The sequence below is a fragment of the Pectinophora gossypiella genome, chromosome 19 (genome assembly GCF_024362695.1).
Source record: "Pectinophora gossypiella chromosome 19, ilPecGoss1.1, whole genome shotgun sequence".
Lineage (NCBI taxonomy): Eukaryota > Metazoa > Arthropoda > Insecta > Lepidoptera > Gelechiidae > Pectinophora > Pectinophora gossypiella.
The window spans coordinates 7,379,080-7,402,943 of NC_065422.1; the positions used below are offsets into that span (position 1 = coordinate 7,379,080).

The following is a 23,864-nucleotide window of genomic DNA, read 5'->3' on the forward strand; positions in this document are numbered from 1 at the left end:
TTCCCTTCATGGGAAGGTCAGGCGGGCACTCAAAGACAACTTGACCTCCAAATTAGACGGGTTTTATTCCCACTGCTGAGGCCTCCTCTTGATTTTTCCGCTCCTCTTGTCTTTGCTCAATCTCCGGCCAATTATCAGGAGATAAGCATTGAGATCGTCACACAACATTTACGACTTCTGTATTAATGTTGAGGCACCCTTTATGTAACCACCCGTGCCAGATGCATCGGACAAAGCAGCCTACGTAATACGGCGAAGTTTTGAATGACCTGTTAAAAATTTACAATTAAACAAACCCACTGTGACGGAGGCTTTATAAGTCTTCGTGTGACCAAACCTCTCTCTTCTCTAGCGACACTTCAATAGCCAGTTGGTGAAAATTTTGCGACAGCTTGTACAACATTTCCATGATACTCACCATAATTCTTAGTGAAAAGTATAGCCATAGCTTTCTTGGTGGTATAATCCATGAGGGTAGTGGCAATGAGCAGTCTGTGCCAGGCGGTGCGAGCCGCCTTCCACATGCGGAAGTCGTTTTGCATGACGCCTCCCGCCACGCCGCCGCTGCTGCTGCCGCCGGTGCCGCCGAACGAGTCCTCGCCGAGAGCCACTTGGCTGACGGCCAAGCGGAGGCTCGGCTCTTGACTCACGAAGTTTTGGAGCCTGTAATTTTGAGCTTGGTTTTACGTTCGGTAAAATGGACGTTTACAAGGCCTGTCTATGGTGTTGGTTACGACATAATACTTGCTTATCATTACTCTTGTTTATCATTACTCTTAGTTTACATAGTTCAGTAAAGAAGTGGTGCTTTGTATCGCCGAGGGGTAGGCAAAGTTTTATAGTATATACACCCTCTCCTCGCCAGCTACGTTTAAGTCTCATGAAATAGGGGTGCTATTGCCATTAATCAGGCACAAATCTAGGAAACCAACCGAATTAACTACGATCCATGACAAGTGGTAGAAGAAAATAAAGTATAAATACACTCACCAGTTAAGCAGCTTCATGGCGAAGACCTGGTGCGCGATGAGGTGCGCGTGCATGACCAGCACCTTGAGGCTCGGCCCCTGCCGCGACGTGAACCTTTCGAACATCGCCGTGCAGCTGAGTGATCACATACTCAAACTCAAAATCGTTAAGACGCCAGCTGTGCGTCTAACGAATCTGAGCGGACGAAGCGTAAGGAGCATCGGCATTTTATTTTCTAATAGGAATAGGGCACTTGGCAAACCAGTTAAGTGAGATACTTTTTATTCGTAATGCTTTATATAGCTTTTTTTTGTAATAAAAAAACCACGACACACATATACATTTACTAACACAATTCATCAACATTAATTACTTAACCTAGAGTAAAAAAACTCAGAAAATGTACATGAGTGCCGCAGTCCACCAATAAAATGCCTCGGGTTATCTTTGCTCGAGTCATCTAGTTCATTGGCTGGAGCCGGAGAATGGAAATAAACATGGAAGCAGTCTCCTCATACACGCTGCAGTTGATTATTGACGTCAAAACTCACACAAAACAAAATAATCGTACACTAGAATCATGCCGACTCATAATATGACGAGATCCCATTCGAAATTGACGGGATTGGGCGAATCTCCTTAAGTTATACTTTCTGTTTCCATAACGCTTATTTCAAAAGAAAACTGAATTATTTTGTTACTACACTAAAATTCAAAAAACACGTTAATGTTATTGATTTTATGTCGCTATTTGTCTGTGCTTAGCAACTTACGCAAATAAGTTGACATACCGCTTTATACATTTGGCGCTGATTTATACATTTAGACCGGAGCAATAAAAGTCATAGTGGCATATTAATGCTTATTATATTGATGGTATGATTTTGAAGCCCTGCCCCAGTACGATTTTCGTCGAGTCATTTTTGAGCTATAAGATTGCTGCCATGTTTATTTCCGTTCACTGGCTGAAGCGAATTATCGAATGAAGTTCCTTAGGAATCAATTGAAGCACGAAATGCTGACGCTCCGTCCGCTTCAATTCCGCTAAACGAGACGCTCAGCTTAATATCAATGCAGTGTTGCCAATTTCGTTTTTCTACAATTTTAGATCTCTATAGTGGAATGAAAAGCCTCTAGCCCCAAATCCTCATCTCGTACCCGTAATTATTATTTTTTTTACTCGAGCTCTTCTGTAATTATAACTACACAAAAGACATAAGTTGGGTACAGTTTACAGAAGTGAAGAACAGCAGCAACAGTAGGACGAGTGCCAATTTACATACTCGCCTGACCGCTTTCCATGGCTTGAATATAAACGTATTCTTATAAGATTCAACTTACGACTCAATATCGGTCTTGAGTTTGTCGCAGACTTGGAAGGAGTTGCATTTGACGAGCGCTCGACCCTCGCGGTCGATAAGGCTCACCAGCTCCACGCTGTCGCGGTGATTGCACTTCATCACGCGGGTGAGCGTTGTTATCACCTGCATAACATAAATAACAATGTTTACACACTTATATAACACTTAAACGCCCGTAAATGGGATGGGCAGCCACAAGTAATCAAAGACAACTTGCAGCCACTGTTGATAGGTCCTAAGACAAACATGATGAAACTTATAGTGAAAAGGGATCAGTCTATCGCCCGTGACAGTGCAGTGTTTAAACTATCGCAAATTGTACTTAGGAGTAATAAGAAATGGTTGGCAATGTATTTAAGTACCCAACCAGTGGAAACTTCTTCTATCGTCTGGGTTATGAGGTGGAGTAACAACCTTATCAACCCTGGTGTCAGGGTTACTATTGAGTGGAAATGCATTAACCTACGCGGAGAGATTAGAAATGACTTGAAGACGAATCATTTTTGAAGCGGTCTCCTATGAATGTGATTCTAGCTTAGCGTATACACACGAATATGCACGTCTACGCACGAAACCAAACATATACGCACGGACACGTACATATACGCATGAACACGCTTATATTCACGAACACGAACATATACGCACGAACACGCACGTCAGGGCTGCCAGATGTACGATTTAAATCGTACTCGTACGATTTTTTGGCATTTCTACTCATGTACGATCGCAAGACTACGATCGTACGGAAAATGTACGATTTTTCAGTACCTGGCAACATTTCGTAATAAAACAAATGTGTTACTCCGGCAGCTTTGATTATTTTCAACGTTGCAGGCATTTTTTAATCACAAGTGCAGAAGAAATTAAAAAAGATACGATTTAGATGGCGCCATTCTATCGGAACTGGACTGTCTTGAACCTACCAATGCTGTTTCCAGTAATTACAGTAAAAAGTACCGACGTTACTGCCACTCATGATACTGGTTCCAAGAATAATAAAACCCGAGGACATGCAAGTGATGCAGGCGATAGATGACAAATAGCGCAGTTTTCCGAATAAAAAAAAAAAGAAAATTAACCTCAGAAAATTAGTATAAGTCTAATAAACAGTTTTATTGCATTATTTTTCTGATTCTTAACGAATTATTCTCATTTTTCATAAAAACTTTGAACTTTTAAGTTGTACTATCTTTTCATTTCAAAATTTCCTTGGAATACGATTTTTTTGTAGTTGACGTACGATCATGCCTTTTTTTCATCTGGCAGCCCTGACGCACGTAGGGGAAGGCTGGGCAAAGTGAATACCCCGGGCAAAGCGAATACTCCCCACTACTCCTAAAATATTAGATATTAATTCAACACACCACTACTGTTACGTCGGGCCATCTTGGTTTAATACGCGGCAAACATCGAAGCGAGGGGCTGCGTCGTGTCCCGTCCGCGGAGTGGAGATTTGTGTTTTCGTAAATAAAAGATTGATTTTACGCGGTAAGTACATTGATTAATTCTCCTATATTTCTAGTTTTTGATTCTTAGGAATGTCTTAATTCAGTAGCATACCAAAATAGGTTTTTATGGTATATTTAACAGAAAGTCAGAATTATTAGTTTTTGCATGAAATGTGTTAACCTCAAAATTTACCTAGTGGGGCAAAGTGAGTAGGGCAAAGCGGATACCATATCCACTGATGACTTATTATCTAAAAAGGTCTTTTACTTGTTTCAGATGATGAATAAATTTAAAAAAATTTATTCACCGTTTTCACCGAAGATTAGGAAAATATATATAAAAGAAGACGGTAAACTAATTGAAAATTGGATTCGTTGTGACATTTGTCAACAATGGTATCACGAAGATTGTTCTGCTTTTGATGGCACTTAAGGGTATACCTGTGACAATTGCCAATCTTAATTTTATAATTTTATGGTCAATAATAAAAGTTATTGTTTCAGTTTATTAAAGTTATTTCTATATTTTCAGAGACTGATTATGGGTATTCACTTTGCCCAAGTGCTGTATCCGCTTTACCCGGGGTACCGGGCAAAGCGAATACAATCGTACTTTTTTTTATTTTAACTGCAGTTGATTATTGTTTAAATATTCTTGGTTACTGATGTTGGTATTTGTAAGAGCAATAAATAAAGACTAATTTGTGATAATTATTTTGTTTTTGTATTGTAAACCTTTTCTGCTATAACCTTAAATACCTTAAGGTATCCACTATGCCCGGCCTTCCCCTATACGAATGAACACGCACTTATATGCACGAACACGAACATATACGCACGTATATTGCACGATTTCGATTATGCGCGCACTTATACGCAGTAAAGCGATCGTGTATCGCAGCCGGGATCTATGAGACACAGGAGAACTACTGATTCACTTTAAATAGTTATACAAACACGTACCTGTTCAAACGTATGCGTTTCATCATTATACAGAACTGTGCAGTAGCAGTCTGGTTGATCCAATATCTGTAGGAGATCCCTCTCACTATCCTTTAACCTGGAAATTAATATATTATTAATTATACAGAGCAATCTTTTCAGGATTCCAAAATAAAATAGTTATCTTTTACATAGTAGTACCACGCCCTACTGCTTTCTCCTTGCCTAGTAATTCTTCCTCAAAACTAGAGTGAATAGGCATTTACTAGATAAGTGTGTACCTTAGGTCACATCTTCACTCACCATCGAGTGACTTTGGTCAAGATCTGCGTACATAAGATCACGCCTATTTCCTGTCAGGGTAGGCAGAAACCATGGAATTCCACTTACTACGATCCTGACACACCACTTAGGCTTCTTCCACTCTCACCAAGACTTCACGCATGCTCGCCGGTTTAGAGTACAGTCATGAGCAATATAATGTACCCACTTTAGAACTCTGTCGCACTAACATATTTGACATTTAGAGAGACTTACAGTTCAATTTGTCAAAAAAGTTAATGTGACATGGTACCAAAGTGTATACATATTAATGCTCGTGACCGTACCTTTCTTTAAAACATCCTGGATCTGATCGCGGTATGTACAGTCATGAGTAATATCATGTACCCACTTTAGAACCTTGTCGCACTATCTATCATATTTGATATTTAATGAGACTTACGGTATAGTTTGTCAAAAAAGTTAATGTGACATGGTATCAAAGTGTATACATATTATTACTCGTGACCGTACGCCAAATACACCCGTATCATTTTTTTCTAGTCAGAAGTGTAAACGTTGCCTTTTTCGTTTACCTGAGATCGTTGGGTAACCCGGGGGAATGGTCGACGTGGGTAAGCAGCCGGAAGCAGTAGTTCAGACAGACAGACGCGACTGTCTTCATGCGTTCCACCACGTCGTCACTCACGGTCGCTTGAGCCTGCTCTTCGTCCTTTGGTGCCTGTGTATGATATACAGTAGAAATCGACAAATGAGTACTTCGAATTTAGGATAATTCATGGATGATTCTTCTGTAGGGACTCTAAAAAAGCCAATAGTGCTGTTTCTGGCGATCAAAACTGTTTTGAAAATATTGCCGCCCTTTACTTGCAATAAATGCAAGAGAGAAATAGAGTTAGATTTTGAACTGGCAAAGTACATTAAAATAATTTGGTTTTATATCAGGAGTGGCCAAGATTAATTAGTTAATGGTGCTAATTCCTGTAAATACCATCTAATTTTATTGAAAGTTATATCTGTCATTTTTTTATCCGCCGAAAAGGTAAGGGTCGGATAATCGACAAGCATAAAATTTATGGAAGACGTCAATTTTAAGCACAAATCTAAAACAACCGTCTAAAAATTTTACATTGGCCAATTACCCGACAGAATTAAGTTGACAGCACAAGTCAAAGGGTTTGCATACTAATAAGATACCTCTTTGATTCGTTCGGATTATTCATTCATCCACTCATTCATTTTAAAATTAACAGTTGTTAATCATCCGTCCCTTTCCTTTTCGGCGGATAAGAAAATGACGGGTATAACTTAAAATAAAATTAGGGGGTGTCTGCTGGAATAGAGGCCATTGTTTATTGGATTTAGTCTGGGGCCCAAAGAAAACCCATCAAAGGTAAAAAAACGTGGTCAAAAATACAAATGTACTTTATTGCACCAAAATAAAAAGAAATAATGACAAAAGAGGTAACAACTAGGTACATGGCAAAAGTATGGGTGATGGCACGGCACATGGCATGGTGGTCAAGTTATAGACATTACGGACAAGAATTTTCGTACGACGCAAAATATTAGGCGCCTCTAGCGGCTAAGGTCAGTCAATGACGTCACAACATACAGTCAAGGTTCTTACCGCATGTAGTTCACAGAAGGGGTCCCGCTTCCAGGCCTCCGTGTCGCCGCAGTCACAGCAGCCGCCCCCGCCCGATTGGCCCATTTTGTACTTGTGGTGCCTGTGCGCAGACACCTTGAAGCACTCCACACAGAGCACACACGTGTTGTCCATACCTGGAAATGTGAGAAGGAAAATGTTATTTTATACAAATCTAAAGACAAGGCTGTACTTACAAAATTACTATAGAATTTATATGAAAAAGCAACATGTGACGTCATAGGAAACGTGACAAAATGTCGCACTCATTATTACATTTTGCTTTATTAAAATTCTTAAATAAGTTAAATAGACAAAAGAAAAAGATTTTTGACACCTTTACCTCTGTCTTTATTTAGTAATCAGAATTTCAAAATTTATCTTTGACCTTGGAAACTACCCAATTACTTTCATGCAGAGTAAAAATTGGGACCACAATTTTTTACCTGGATTTAAGCTAGCTTGTCTATTGCGACGTTTTGTTAAGTTGATTTTTCAAAAAGGTGCTTATTGTTTTCACCATAAGTCGACGAGATACTCTGTTTTCTTATGAGAAAAAAAAATATTTGAAAAAAGAATACTCACCGCACTCCCGGCAGCTGTAAGCTGGTTCACCCTGTTTGAACACGCGGCCGCACAACGTGGACCGCCGTGGGGGCGCCACAGGCTCGCTATCTTCTGTCGTGCCCCATATGAACTGCTCCAACGGCTGCAGCAGGACCCTACCCGCCAACTCCTCGTCGAACGCCCAGTCTGGAACGGCATAAACGGCTTTTAGAGTCCTAGGAGGCGAATTCACATAATAAAGCAATATTGCTATTTGACATTTGTTGTGCACTTATTTTTATATCCGCAATAGCTTTCTAGATAGCATTCTGATTTTCCGTTCGGGATGGAAAGCCAGACGGGCAGTCGCTTCTGTAAAATTTCGGACCTGTTAAACCTTCAGGTTAGGACGGGATAACGTTAGGAAGATGATGAATAGCTTTCTAGATAAATTACTTCGAAGTGGCCTATTTAACCCCCCATGTTTCAGAACTTGCTGATCTTCTTCTATCGTGTGGGTTATGAGGTGGATTACCGATCTCAGCAACCCTGGTTTCAGGGTAATCAGTAAGCTGCCCATTTTGTCATTAGGCTCATGAAACGACTACGTACTTACACGAGTAAGTAGTAACCGGGACCAGCGGCTTAAAGTGCAGTTCGAAGCACGGATCATCTTATTTTCGAACAATCGGATGATCAGCCTGCAATGTCCCAACCAAACCAGTGCTCACAGTGATTTTTGTGAAATGTCCCGACCGGAATTCGAACCCGGGACCTGCGTATCGTGAGCCTAACGCTGAACCACGGATGCCGTTGCTACTACTGCTGTTGCTGTTGTTGTTACTATTTTAAATCTCGTTTATATTTAGACATTTATTTTGTGAACTGTTTTTCTTTAAAAAATGTGCACAAAAGACTAGACTGACCGAGGCATGTCCTGTTCGGCTGCGGCGAATATATCCTGGGCACGGCGATTCGCCAGTGGTCCTGGAAGTGTGCGGGAGACAGAACCCTCTCCTTCGACTTCGTCCGCCATAGCTCCAAGACAGCCACCGCTCGAGCTGGCAGCTGAAACCTTAAAAAAATGATTTTTTTTAGTAACAATAACAAGAATGTATTTAGTACCATAGCCAAATACCTAAATGTAAATTTATTACATGTAAAATTAAAAAAAAAAAACAAAGAATGAAACCACATTAAGTATCGGACCTCATTTTCACCCGCGACAGTACGGAGACGGTATATGCGTTTAGGGCGAGACGATGTTTGTGTGCGCAAACCACGCAACGTTATATGGGTACGTTGAATTAGCATCAAACTGTGCAAATTATCATTGCAGTAACACACACAAAATAACAAATGTTAAAAGCAAATCCGTTTACAATTTTAATGAACATGGAAAAAAAAACAGTTAATAAAAAAAAACCTATTTTCTTTTTCCTATTCAACTTATTTATCAATTTTAACCAAGAAAAACGCAATAATAAGTCCGACATTTTATCACGTTTTTCTATGACATCACAGTGTGCTTTTTCATACAAATTCCATAGTTTAATTTAATTTCTGACGTTTACTAAAAAGCTACTGATAATACATGGCCTAGCGCGAAAGAGACGAGAGATATGTCTATCTCGCACTAACGGTATTAAGCTTAGTACGGAAAAGACCGTGAGATATGTCACTACCATCATGCTAGGGTTTATAATAAAAGTTGCAAATTAAAAAATAAACTATATAAACCTGGCGGCGATTGTTCGTTTCTCGTTGCTGTCGCTCTCACTTTTACTCATTATTATGTAGGATTTTGTCCCATTTGAAGGCAAAGGGTTTAGTTCGTGAACGTCATATTTTTCTCTTCTAAAGAAGAACTTATCTACACATCACTTTTTTGTGAACTAAATTGGATTTTTGGCAATAACTTCGCAATGTTACTCTTCATTACACTTGTACTTTGGTTTAATATTTATTTTGATAAATTAACTAAATGAGGGTAGTTACTCATTAGATAATTGTATTTCTTAACTATCCGACTGCGGCGAACCGAAAAAGACGATTATTTTTATAACCTTCGTCCAGCAGTGAGACCTTAAAGGCTAGTTTAGATAATCATTTTTAAATAATATTATTTCGATTTTTGATAATAGTATGTATGTTACTAGCACAAGATGGCTTTAATCTTAACTATTATCGTAATTAATTATGCTCCTATTGCCTTGCACCATTAATTTGTTCTCAATTCAAATCTGGCTCGCCGACTATTTTTTCACATCCTCAATAATTTGGCATCAATTGAATGATAAACAAATAATGCACATTGAAACGTCGAATTAATTTTTAATGACTCGAAATATTTTCGAGGTCGATAACTTGGATCCTCCTTTGTTTTTTTATTCTTATGTACGAGACACTGGCAATTTCTTTTTATTTGAAATATATTTTTTGACGAATTATCCTGTTTTTGCACTATTCTCCGCACTATAAAGACGAGATTAATTTTAAAAATATTTATGGATTGTTCCAGAAGTTTTAATAAACTACGGTGTTAGGCGAAGTTCGTTTTTTTTTTAATTGGCGTGCGTCGCGTCCGTGCGCCGGCCAACATAACACTGATCGGTTGGACCGGCGCCACTTCATCTCGACTAATGTCTATTTATAAAAAAAACCTATACACGAGTAAACATCAAGTGCATATTTAAGTTTCATGACCCTTTTGGAAAATAAACTTTGTATTGGACAAGTGTGGGTCATTTCCGTGTTAAACAAACGCTGGCAATGAAAAATGCATTGAGTTAGTCGTATCTTATTGAAAAAAATATATTCAATTTTCAGAGGGTTTTATTAGGGACTGATAATGCCACAGATGAAAGACTCAGTGCAAATGAAAATGTTTACATAAAAATCGAAAATTCTTAAAAATGGAGTAGAAACCACCACCAGTATCACCCGAATACATAGATATATACATAAGATCACGCTTATTTCCGATCGGGGTAGGCAGAGATCACGGAATTCCACTTACTACAATCCCAACACACGACTATCACCCGAATACCACCTATATTATACCATATTGATCTTAGGTCACATCTTCACGTACCATCAAGTGAGATTGTGGTCAAATGTAAATATATTTTTATAAAAAAAAATATAATATCCTCTCTAATCTATAAAGCCCGTGCTTCGGAGAACACGTTAAGCCGTTGGTCCCGGCTATTAGCCGTAAAAACACCTCCACCAACCCGCAGTTGAGCAGCGTGGTGGAGTATGCTCCATACCCCCTCCGGACGATTGAGGGGAGGCATCTGCCCAGCAGTGGGACGTATATAGGCAGTTTATGTAATCTATAAAGGCGAAGGTAGCCTGTCACTAAAACACACCGCGGACATTATACAAAAATCTTATTCTTACCGTGTGCCGCCTTACCGCGTAAGTGTGAGCGAGACAGACACTCAGGCGCTGCCCCTTACTCCTTAGCGGCTTACACCCATTTAGACTAAAGCACACTCCGGACACTTCATACAAAGAACCTTGTTTCACACAGACACCACACATTGACGTTATCGTACACACGCATCTGTGTGCGTGACGTCTGACGCCATACGATTCAAGTCTTAAACTGTGTTCAAGGGGGAGGAGGTAAACCTAGCTCAGACGCTGGTGGGGGGCGAAGAGTTGCCGTTCTTCACGTAGTATTATTCCTTATTCTATGACTAAAGTAAGATCCAGGGGGTGAGGCAATGTATACGCGACAGTTCGCGAGCGAGACAGACAGGAGACCGAGACGCGAGACAGGAGACAGCGAGACGGTCGCTGCTCCGGACAAGTAGCGTCTCGTGTCGCAGTCTCGACCTACAGTACATGCCGAAGAGACCGAGACACTTGTCGCGGTCTCTGTTCTCAGTCTCCTGTCTCGGTCTCTTGTCTCTGTCGCGGCGCGAACCGCCACCTTTACACAGCGAGCGGTCGTGCTGTCAGTACAGGGAAATAAGGTGCTCGTAGCGAGCATCAACACTGATTTTAAGCACATGACGTAAGATATCAAGCTCGCTGCGAATGGTACAATATGCCTCGTAACACCGGTCAGTACACACCTTTATGTAGAGTTGCGATTCATATCCGTATGTAAAAAGAATGTTATGGCACAATAGTTGATGAAATCAGTATTACTTGTAGGTTATCGTTGCTTATATAACAAACGAAATGCGTAAAAGAAAACGTACAAATTAATTTGAAGTTTACATAACGTTTTCAGGCATGCATTTTAAGAATAGGGTAGTTTCCAACTATCGGTTACTTTTTACTAAACGTCAAAACCCGAAATTACTATGGAATTTGTATGAAAAAGCAGCCTGTGACGTCATAGAAAAACGTGACAAAACGTCGCATTTATTATTACATTTTTCTTTATTGAAATTCTTAAACAAGTTAAATAGAAAAAAAAAAGTTTATTGTCACCTTTAGACTTGTCTTTAGTAAACAGAATTTCATAATTTATCTTTGACCTAGGAAACTAGGTACCTACTCAATTATGAAAGAACAAATGACAACCTAGTCAAATGAGATACTTTATTCGAAACGTCAAATCGTTCATTTCCATGGCGTTTGTATGAGAATACAAAACGGTGACGTCATCAATATACGTAGACAAACGTCATAAGAAGTCATTGTTGCGTAATTCATACTTTAAAATTCGTGTTTGATTTTCGAACATCTTATGAGCTTCTATTTCTATATTAGCGTTTTGTATTATAGCTTTGACCCTATCATCTACATTATTATCTTATAATTTCAAAGTGCAATATTAGCCGTTAAAACGGGCCATCTTAATTTATCTTCCAATGGTGCTAATTCCTGCAGACGCCATCCAATTTTAAGTTATACCTGTCATTTTATTATCCGTTAAAAAAGAAAGGGACGGGTAATCGACAGGCATAAAATTTATGGAATACACGTCAATTTTAAGCAGAAATGTAAAACAATCGTCTAAAAATTTTACGTCAGCCAATAACCCGACAGAATTAAGTACACGGCACGTCAAACGGAATGCATACCAGCGAGATGCCTATTTTATTCGCATGGGTTATTCGTTCATTTTAAAATTAACTTGTTGACAATCATCCGTCCCTTTCATTTTCGCCTGATAAAAAAAATGACGTGTATAACTTAAAATAAAATTAGGAGGTGTCTGCAGGAATCGGGGCCAATGTATTCTTAAATTATACATATAGACATAACGCAAATAATATGTCTAAGTACTCTAAAAAGTTGGCACGCAGTGTGTTTTCAGTCTCGGAATCCGTTATAACGGCGTTAAACGAGTTCAACATATAAATAGAATAGATAAATTTTATTAAACCCACGGACGCTTAGATATAACGCAAGTAAATATGGCAGTCTAAACATTTGGCACGAGCTGAATTTTCAGTCTGGGAATCTGGTATAACGGCGTTAATAGAGTTCAATATGCAATAAACATTATTAGACAGAATCTATGTAAAAAGTGACTGCACTATATAAGCACTTAATATATAGGCACGGAATCAGGTTCTTTTTTTCAATATAGAATCTGGGAGCTTCATGTGATACGGTATTTTATTATACACTATACTGCAGTATGTATACCTGTGTATATTTTATCCTCTGTCGAAGGTTAACCGTAAAAGATACCTTTTAGCGATAAGGCCACATTTGCCCACTTTTAGTTCTTCCTTGTACCCGTTTTGTGTTTGTGTGTGCAAAATAATGTTTATTCATCCATTCGGTTTCTATCTTGATAAATGTCATATCGTATGATTGGCTAAAATATAAATTAACTAACAGGAGTTGTAAGGTCTTTGGTAGTAAGATTTGATCGTAGTTGTTTTAGTCGAATTTTACGACGTGGTTAAGTAAAGTTATGCGTGAAACTAGATCCAAGTCAAAATATGAATAGTTCGCGGATAAATAAAGATGACCTGTTTACAACACGCTTCGCACGCAATTTCTGGAGTTTCAATTTAGCTTACTGACACATACTGACATATACACACGCCACTGCCACAAGTAATCACAAGACAACTTGACTTCAGATCCTAATACATACAGGTTGTTAGTGACATCGTAACGAAAACTTTGAAGGATGGTTCAGACCATGACTCTGAGTTGATATCAAGTGGAATTTTCCGTCGCAAAAGTATGGAACTGAAAATAATTAAAATAAACACATTTTTTTCATGAATTTTGACATCAAATTCTACTTAAGTACATAAGTACAAGTAGCCATACAAGTACATATGGGTGTTAGTGACACCGTAACGAATACTGAGGGGGATGATTTAGACCATGATTCTGAGTTACTATCAAGTGGATTTTTCCATCACAAAAGAACATAATAAAAAAACATGAATTTTACGACGAAAAATTCCACTTCGAAATTAATTCAGAATCATGGTCTGAATCATCCCCCTCAGTAATCGTTACGATGTCACTAACACTCTGTATTGTTTGTATTTGATTTTTATTGAATGAACGTCTACACCACTGGCGAGCACGTATGAAGAATTTGACGAGAGTGAAAGAAACGAAAATGGCGTGTCACAACTGTAGTTACAACTACAGTTGTAAAAAAAAAACAATACAGACTTGCATTAGACCGTTGCGCTTTGCGGTTCAGAAGGTCAGTCAGGCAGTCGCTTCTGTAAAACACCGGGCCTGTCAAATCTTCAGGTTAGGTAAGCTGGAAACGTGAAAACGAGATAATGACATGAGGCGTTTGACCACAATCTCAACACGCTTACCTAGCTTACGAGATAGTTTTCAAGGCTAGAGTGAATAGGCATCTCTATTCACTCTAGCCTTGAAAACTATCTCGTTAAGAGGCGTCTTGGAAGAATGAAGCAACCAAGTCTGGCCTTATATAATGAGTTCAATGTCGTCAATGGCCTCAAGACCAGGTAGTTACTCCAGTTCGGTTCGTCTGGCTCGGCTCCAGCGAGTCACTGAACCAATTACGATTGTTCTTAAAAAAGTTTTTGTAGGTAACAACTTTTCTTTGTTTTTAAGAAATATAATGGTGCTAATTCCTGTAAACACCACCTAATTTTATTTTTGAGTTATATCTGTCATTTTCTTATCCGCCGAAAAGGAAAGGGACGGGCAATCGACAAGCATAAAATTTATGGAACACGTCAATTTTAAGCACAAATCTAAAACAACCGTCTAAAAATTTTACATTGGCCAATAACCCGACAGAATTATGTTGACATCACACGTCAAACGGTTTGCATACCAGCGAGATACCTTTTTGTTTCGCCCGGGATATTCATTCATTTACTCATTCTTCCTAAAATTAAGAGCTGTCAATCATCCGTCCCTTTCCTTTTCGGCGGGTAAGAAAATGACAGGTATAACTTAAAGTAAAATAAGGAGGTGTCTGCAGGAATCGGGGCCAATAACAGAACATAAACAGCTTTGGCTTTTAATTGGGGTAGTCAGGTGAGGTGAGGTGCATCCATAGTAAGATGAAGCAAGTACCCAGACCTCACCGAGCTTTCTGTTAGACGAACGTGACAGGTGGTGAGCCGTATCGGCGTCTATAATGATAGAGCCAACTGTGTTAGTGAGAACTGCACTTAAGATAAATTAATAGGTAACTCATTGGTACAATTCCGGTACCGGGGTTACAACCGACGTTCCATACGACTTTAGATAAAATGTAACTTAAATAGGACTGTGTCCCTTCTCTCGAATCCTTGTGGGTAAATAAATGTTATAACAGGTCCAACAGGCGACTGTACTGATAACCCGTCCTTTAGATATTGGGCATAGAATAAGGAATAATACTACGTATAGAACGACAACTCTCCGCTCCCCACCAGCGTCTGAGATAGGTTTACCTCACCCGCCCTCGAACATAGTTTAGTCTCCAATCGTATGGTGTCAGACGTCACACACACAGATGCGCGTGTACAATAACGTCAATGTGTGGTGTCTGTGTAAAACGAGGTTCTTTGTATGATGGGTCTGGGGTGTGCTTTGGCGTAGTCTGATAAAAATATCATAATGAATAAGCACTTTTCGTTGGAGATGTCTAAGTATTATTGTTGTCGTTGACCGTTTTTAAGACTTTCTTTTGTGAGATTTCAGTCTACAACTTTTTTTTATTTTATTTATATTTTTGTACACTATAGAACAACTGAATTATAAAACTAAACTAACTAGCTAAGGATTACTATTGAGCCGCGAAATGACCATGGCTCATGCAACGACTACATCATCATCATCATCCACCTAGCATTATCCCGTTTTTTTCACAGGGTCCGCTTGGTCCACCTGAAGATTGGACAGGTCCGGTAAGGTTATGTAACGACTACATAATTAAGTAAATAGTAGCTGGGACGGACCGCTTACGTGCCCTCCGAAGTATGGATCATCTTACTTTCGAACAATCGGCTGACGCCTGCGATGTCCTAGGCACAAAGTTATTTTTGTGATGTGACCCCACCGGGATTCTAACCCGGGCCCTCCGGATCGTGAGCCCGACGCGACGCTCAACCATTCGTATGTTTGCATGAGACGTACATACAAGAAAACAGAAGATAACAAGCAGACACTTTTTTACATACAGAATTGGTAAAAAAAAAAATCTGTAATTGAAATCGAAGAAAAGTGAAATCAACCCAGCGAAACGAACGCCAATACAAAAAAAAGTGGAAAGAAGTATTGGGCGAACGATTTCGTATTCAGTTTGAAACAAGGTTTTTCATAAAACAAGTACAAGTCCGGCTTGCTTCTCGAATGATACGGGGACAGTTTGGTTCGATCCCCGGTGTCGAATTTGCCAATGACTTATTATTTTGTCTTAAGTGTAATTTTCACTAACACAGTTAGCTCGACTATTATAGACGGCGATACGGCTCACCATCTATCACATTCGTCTAGCAGTAAGCTCGGTGAGATATAGGTACTTAGTTTATCTGGCAATGAACCTCTAACTACCCCAATTGAAATATAATCGTGAATTTATGTTTTGTCAGTTCAAGTTGAATAGTTTTCCATTAAACTTAATGTTACATCCGTCTTCTATCGTGTGGGTTGTGAGGTGGATTACCAACCCCATCAACCCTGGTGTCAGGGTTATTATTGAGTCGCCATAGGCCCCTGAAATCAGTGATGATGTCATCAATATGGTCATTGATGGTTCATAATAGGTAATATGACACCTAAAGGAAGTATGGCGCACGCGTCACGCTTCTCCGATCGATAACAACAATAATTATCTTTTTAAGAGCACTTTATTGCACACATGTTTACAAGGAAAAGAACCCTAAAGTGGGCAAAGGCGGCCTTATCGATCAAAACCATCCAGAAAACCTTAGACAGATAACATACATTGATAAATACTTTACATTGATAGCAATTGCTTACGTAATACAATTAATGAAGACAAATCAAATAACTGATTAACTTGACAGATAGTTGTTATCGTACATCGTAATAGTTTTTTTTATAATACGGTGTGGTTTTGTTATTGACACTTCTCATCAAAAAATATTTTATACTCTTCGCATGTTTATGTTTCGTATTATCAGCCCCCTCGGCACAGCAACCGCGGCGCATTTTATATCGAGCGCTATGACCAATAGACGCAGCGAATCCTATCTACGTAGATAAACGTCGTAGTGGTTAAGGCCCTCGATATATCTCGCTATAGGGGCAGAACAGAACATAGAAATACTCATTATTTGCCTTTGAAAAGGGTACATTAATAGATGTACATAGAAGTTCCTCCTTATCAGCTATCAACAACAGCATTTAAGAATAAGAATAAAATAAGTTTATTGCCAGTAACAATTTACATTTTTCTATAAGAACTAGGTAATTATGAATACGGGCAAAATTAAATAGCTCAGCTTGTGCTGTGATGGAGCCATGCTATGGCGCCATCCAGAGCTGGTTTTCAGTCATTTTCATTTTTAATTATGAATAAATAATAAATATCACTTTACAGTGGGTATTATTTATAAGTTAATAAACACAGTAAATATATCGTGTTTTAAGGTTTTTAACTTTATTAAATTAATTAATTTATTATAAAACTTTTGTTTTGTTGTACAAAAATTCGGAATGCTCGAATATTTACAATACAATACAATACAAAGACTCTTTATTACACTTGAATCACATTAAAAATACATTAGTATTATAATAATATTTTTTATGTGAAGTACCTAGATTTATTTAAGAGCAATGCAATATGATACAAGTTGCATAAATTAACGTTATTTCTGCGATGTTCTTTAATAGCTAGTAAATAATTTCCTACTTTCTTTTCATTTTTCGAAATAAATCTTAGTTCTTTATTGTGTAGTTTTCAACGTGAACTATCTATATTGAAGAAGAGCTGGTAATCTATCACCGCATGGCTCGAGAAGATGCCAATCAGGGGATGTATGTATATTATGTATAAGATGTTTTTTTCATTCCTAACTATGAAATAAATATCATTAATAACAATACCATAACGCCCAGTTGGTTGCCTGTCACTTTGAGGTTGCAGGTTCGAATCCAGCTCAGGCCTAATCCAATCATTGTCGAATTTAAAATTTTTGAAGGAAACCATCATGAGGAAACCCACATTCCCGAGATGTGCATTCGGAGGTATGTGACCTAACCTGTATTGGGCTGGTTTTCCCTTCGCGGGTTGGAAGGTAGGACAGGCAGTCGCTTCTGTAAAAAACCGGACCTGTCAAATGTTCAGGTTAGGTAAACGGACTCTGTGAAAAACGAGATAATGCTAGGGAGATGGTGAACAATACAACATACCGTGTATAAATTTCGGTTGTTATAGACGGGCTCTCGTGCACAACCTCATTTTCTTGTCTACAAAATATCACTTTCAACAATTCTTTACATAACATATTTTTAACTGCACTTTTGGACACTTTTTGATACTTTTTTAATGATTTAACTCATCTATTCAGATATCGCGAGAAAAATATAATTATTGGTTGAATAAATACAATAATATGCTTGTGTTATATACACAATTGTATATTTTGGTGCCTCAATTTAATTTTGCACTTGTTCTCACACATAAAGTTTATATAAAACTATTATTGTTTTGCCACATTTCAGTAAAGATAAGAGTTATCTATCACTTATTGACCGATACATTTGTATACAGGTTACCTACCACCTACGTAAATTATCTATTATTACTACTTAAGCTCAAAATACAACATACCTTAAGAAGTACGTACATTAATTATTATTTATTTGTTTGTTTGTAGTCAATCAGGGACTTTCCAGGCCACGTTCCTCAAAGACAATATAGATGGCGCCATACAAATTTTCCTTCGTTTAACCTTTTAATTTCATGGATATCAGACATATGCATCTTTTATAGGTCCCGGCAAACTTCTTGAGCATCGACCTTGACTGCGCACAACCGAATTTTAGATCTCTTTGGTGGTGCGGTACGGGGCGCGGGGGCGGGTGAGTCCCGCATCGACCGGGTATTGGTAGATCAGGCGATACTTCCCCCGCGCACTCTTGTCTTCGTCCCTTTGACTCCCGAATACACTTGCGTGCAGTGAAACTGTCACGTTTTTGTTATTGCTCTTTTGTTAGTTTTTTTTTTGTTATTGCTCATTTGTTTAAGTTTAAGAATTAGTTTTTAGCACGAGGTCTATGTCTACAGATCCAAAACCTAGCACTAGCTCTGGTATTGCTGGTTTCAACCTCATGGAAGGAATATTATACTTACCTGACGATTAGTTTTTTATTAAATATACGTATAATAATATAATATAAGTTTTAATAAACTATATAATAATATAGGTTTAGTTTTATTTACATCATTAAATAATATAATAATTGTTTTTTTTAATGAACTTAAGAAATTAATCAAAAGTTCATTTTTTTTGCACGGAAGTGTACGTGCGCGAACTTTCCCCCCACTACGACACTCGATGCTCAAGAAGTTTGCCGGGAGTTATACCTTTGTTTTTCATACTCCATACTACACCAGGGACAAGAGCGCTGCTCTTAAATAGAGAGAGAGAGAGAGACCTTTGTTTTTGGGTATAAAAGATGACCCTTTTTATTACACCCAGGCAATTACAACTTCCACCCATTATTATTCTGATCTAAATAAAGAGAAGCAATATAGGTAGCAACATAATTCTATATGTAATGGTAGTACAACAATTATTTTTAGATATACTTCTGGCATTAATCATAATCGTAATTTATTGCAAGTCACAGTTTTGTGTCTATATCTTATACCTACACATTGGTGGTAGGTATAAGATATAGTAGGTATATTGTATTTTGGAATAATTATGTACCAAAGTAATGATCATCATCATCAGCCGTACGACGCCCACTGTTGGGCATAGGCCTCCCCCAAGGATCTCCAGAGTAATGATAAAATAGGTAATTTAATTATCACGTTAAAGCTGTACAACAACACCATTTGTATTATTTTTGGTAAACGTAGCCTGGAAACTCCCCATTAATAATTAATTTTGTTTGATTACTTTTGACTCTGCCTACTACATTAGGGATTACAGGCCTGAGTCTATGTATGTGTGTATGTCTGTACTTTATGTGCAGTATTCACGGGTCGAATCGACATTTGACGCCTAATTTGTGTTCATTTATAGATAATGTGGAGTTGAGACTAATTAACTCAACCCAGCTGACTGTTGGGTCTACTTGAATGCTTGATTTGGTGTTGCCACCAACCTTAGGCCAAGGTGTTTGGTAGTTTTGTTTGTTGAGTTTAAGTTTGTAAGTATTGTATTAGTTTCTGGTAATTGAGCAAGAAGAACTGTATTTTTTCTTTTTATAATGTAACTATGACATCTTTTTTTGGACTGTACAATTGCAATAAAACACTTTTGATTTTTTTTTAATATAACATTTAAATGTAATTACTGTGTGAAGTTATACATTGTTTTAAGTTTACGCGGGAGTCTCATATCCCCATTTAAACGCGGTAAGAACCCGTTATTATCAATAAAGTTAGTATATTTGATTTGATTTATTATGTGCTGTGTGAAGTTTTCAATTAATCAATCAATAATTCTATATTGTACAAAGACATAAGTAAGGACATGTTCAAACGAATAAAAAACGAATGAAACGAATAGTTTTCTTAGTTGTTTATCCCACTGCTGGGCCAAGGGCTCTGCTTTTTCTCTCCAAGAGACACATAGTAGAGAGAAAATATAATATTTTAGAGTTCCAACACTCGCTACATTGCCGCTGTCACGGGGCGCTAGTGAATGCGAAGTTAGTGATGTTATGATAGTGGGCTCAGATATCCGTATTTAGACTCTAAGATGGTCCATTATGCATGTTGTTGTTGATTTGAAGGTACTAGTGGTTGTATTGAAATGCAGGAGAGAAGCCACTGCAAGGCCTTGTCGTAGTGCTGGCGCCCGTCACGCCAGCAGTGTGGCGAAAACTTTAATATTATTTTTGTACATCTTCTATTATTTGGGTTGCGAGGTGGAGTAACAACCTCACCAACCCTAGTGTCAGGATTATTATTGAGCCACCAATGGCCCCTGAGACACACACACACGTTTTTGTGTACAATTAAATGTTAATATCTTTATAGTACCATGTTTTATGAGAAAATAATTTGTACCTGTCAACTGGGAGCATATCTTGGGCATCCTCCTCCATGGGCTCATCTCCCACCTCCACCTCTAACTGCACCGGCGGTGGGGTGCTCATTGTCACCAATCTTGTGTTACTCCCACTGAAATACACATATTTTATCAGTATGATACATACACAAACCATTAAGCATGTGACGGGAAATTGCAGATTTAGTTTTTCTCCTAAACATTGCCTACTCTTTGATAAACTATTTGGAACTTCTCTCAGCTATTAATATAGAGTACCTTCCAGGTTATTACAGTTTCCAACACTCATCTCTCTTTCATCCACTTCCACTAACTATTGTCAAAATTCATTTTTATGGGTTGCAGCTTCAATAAGTTGTGTAAGGAACTATTTATTCTATACCGCTCCAATGTCACTGGGACTTCAGCTGAGTGGCAGATTTTTTACCTTTTAGTCTACCGACAATACACTTATTTTTTTCACATTAATACATAGGGGCTTTTTTCTGTAATTTTTCTTTGAAATCTGGATGCATGATGATTTGAGCGAATGTAATATTGTAATTATTTTTGTGTCAGAAAATTGTGGGTGATTTAGTCCATAGTGATTATATTGATGAAAACCTGTAATTTGCTCTGTGTTGCTATTTTTAAGTCTATTTTGTCTTGTATGCAGTTTGTTTTCCATGTAATAAATAAATAAATGCACTTACTAGAATCTGTTCTTATTAGAATCTGTTTACAAGACAGCCAAAGTACAACAATTATCATTTATGTCATTAATTGTCATTAGAAATAATAGGAACATTGTCAAACAAACTAAATCTCCTAATTAGAACTCGCCACTCCAGTCCTGAAAGTCCTGCACTTTATTCAGGAATCATGCAAAATTATCTCTACACCTTAGGATTTAAAGTTGTAAGTGCAAATTTATTTATTGTGTTTGGAAACCTCAGCCTTAGGAGGATATATGAGAGTAAGCCAAAGTGCATTTTCATAACACTTTCTGCCCTAAATTATTTTTCGTCCATTGCAGCAGCTAGCAGTCTATGAGATACAATACAATTTTACAACATACAGTAATAGTAAGCAATAAAAAGGTCATATTGTGTATTGTATAGATACGTAACATAAATAGTCTATATATATTATACACCCCACTGCTTGGCATAGGCCTTTTCTCAATCAACTGATAGGATGTATACCATGACATATACCACATCATCACATTGCTTCAGTGGTGGTTGGTGGAGGTTGAGAAGGATGTATGGGCTAGTAACCATGGGTCAACGGCTAAATGTGACAGAATCATCATACTTTTACTGACAATCAGGTGATTCAGCCTGCAATGTCTTAGCCAAACAAAGGACCGTCTCACAAAGTAAATTCAAAAATGTCCACAACGGGAAACAAACCAGGACTTCCAGATTGTCGGCATGATGTTGCAACCACTAGATCATGAAGTGTAGTTGGACTAGTTTAATTTTCATATTGCTCAGTCATGTTACATATTAGCACAAAGTTACCTTGGAAATGGAAATAAACCTCTTGTTATTTTGTATTTATTATTGATAAATTCTTTTGTCTGTCCTTTGTATGCAATAGAATACCTATTATTGTAATCGTAAGAAATGTCTTTCAATACTAACTTCTACTTTTTCCTACTTATGGCTTATATTACACTTGCAATGCAATTCTTATGCCAAACAAACATTTGTAGATTGTTTTGTGCCAAAGAAATAAATATAGCAATGGTACTGTGTTAAGTAACAACCACTGAAATGTTAAAAAGGCGATGTGTTTCAGAACTATGACTAAAATAAAATATTGCATAAAATCCAGATATTGCCAGTTAGCTAACACATTTCGCAAACCATTTTATGAGTACGACACTTTCTTCTATAGCACAATGAAAAGTGAAATCATCTTCAAGTTTCAGACTATTCAGACACAAAACAACATCGGCCAGCATGCGAAATAAGTAACAACAAAAGAAAATTCGCGTCCTTACCTTCACTTTCAAATGTGTATAATCATCCAACCATCCGGAAAGTCAATAACAGTTTTACGCCACAGAATCGCAGCAAACACCTAGTATTGTGTGAAACTTCGTAGAATACCATCGGTTTTTAACAATATATCATCACAAATTTTCACAGACACTAAAATTTCCCGAACTTTGGCAGGAGTCCACAGAATATTTGACATTTCATCACAACGTGATGAATCCACACGATTAGGTCACGAAACCAAAAGTAAAACAAAGATTTTGATTTGAGAAAAACAAAATTCTAAATTTTTAAAGAGTTTGTTCCGTTTAGAAGGAATATAAAGCGATATAGTCGTTTTTATCGTAAGAAAATACAAAAATACACGGTGTGTCCATCGGAAGATGATCGACTGCGTAGTGATTGACGTAATAAAACCGGTAATTCTTAACACATTTTGAATACAGTATCGGTCTTTTTAGTACGCGCGAGACCATTAGACATTAGACGGTAGATAGTCCGCCATGGAAACCGATGTTGATAGACTTTCAGCATGCACCAAATACTTTGATTGACACTGTTTTCCTCTCTCTACGTTACAGTATACTCTTTCTACGTGTACGTTAGAATATGCGGTACCTTATAGCACTTATAGCGTTTTCGCACATCTCCGATTCCGAGAATGACGACTCCAATTAACGCCATACGATTAGATAAAACGGTGTAGGTACATATCGAGTTATATCAATATTCCCTGTGATTGACAAATAACCATCTATCACCTCACTACACATTTTTTTTAATACTACTCAGCTAAGGCTAGTTTTGTATTCGTCCTAATGAAAAGTATAAAATACTAATCCAATAAACAGAATATAATAATATAGTAAAATATAATGTTTTTAGAATTTGATTCGTTTTGATCGTGCAAATAGGTCGATAACGATTGGTGTAATAGTAGGCCAACAAAACACGACGCTTTGAAGACTAGGTCACAGCGTACTTACTACAAATGGTCTACAACTGCCAAGTTTTGAATAAGTAACCAAAGTAATAAT

General features: G+C 37.8%; 1 protein-coding gene and 1 long non-coding RNA gene across 5 annotated transcripts in view; one reads left to right on the forward strand and one right to left on the reverse strand.

Annotated features, from left to right (window-relative positions):
- LOC126375414 (E3 ubiquitin-protein ligase UBR1) overlaps positions 1-23,237 on the reverse strand; it is a 47,012-nt gene extending 23,775 nt beyond the window's left edge. The window contains exons 1-10 of one of the 4 annotated variants that reach the window (XM_050022324.1): positions 22,830-23,237; positions 20,839-20,952; positions 8,126-8,274; positions 7,239-7,406; positions 6,636-6,790; positions 5,581-5,726; positions 4,745-4,841; positions 2,311-2,453; positions 991-1,083; positions 419-663 (exon numbers count right to left, since the gene is read on the reverse strand). In XM_050022324.1, the coding sequence (XP_049878281.1) occupies positions 419-663; positions 991-1,083; positions 2,311-2,453; positions 4,745-4,841; positions 5,581-5,726; positions 6,636-6,790; positions 7,239-7,406; positions 8,126-8,274; positions 20,839-20,927 (1,285 nt within the window). In that variant the 5' untranslated portion in view covers positions 20,928-20,952; positions 22,830-23,237. Of the gene's footprint in view, positions 1-418; positions 664-990; positions 1,105-2,310; positions 2,454-4,744; positions 4,842-5,580; positions 5,727-6,635; positions 6,791-7,238; positions 7,407-8,125; positions 8,275-8,939; positions 9,775-20,838; positions 20,953-22,829 lie in introns of those variants that run through there. The other 3 variants (XM_050022323.1, XM_050022325.1, XM_050022322.1) reach the window with 3 other exon arrangements.
- On the forward strand, positions 3,616-4,492 carry LOC126375435 (uncharacterized). The gene is made up of 2 exons (XR_007567589.1): positions 3,616-3,821; positions 4,059-4,492. It is a non-coding gene; the product is annotated as an uncharacterized LOC126375435 (long non-coding RNA).
- Positions 23,238-23,864: the final 627 nt, after the last annotated feature.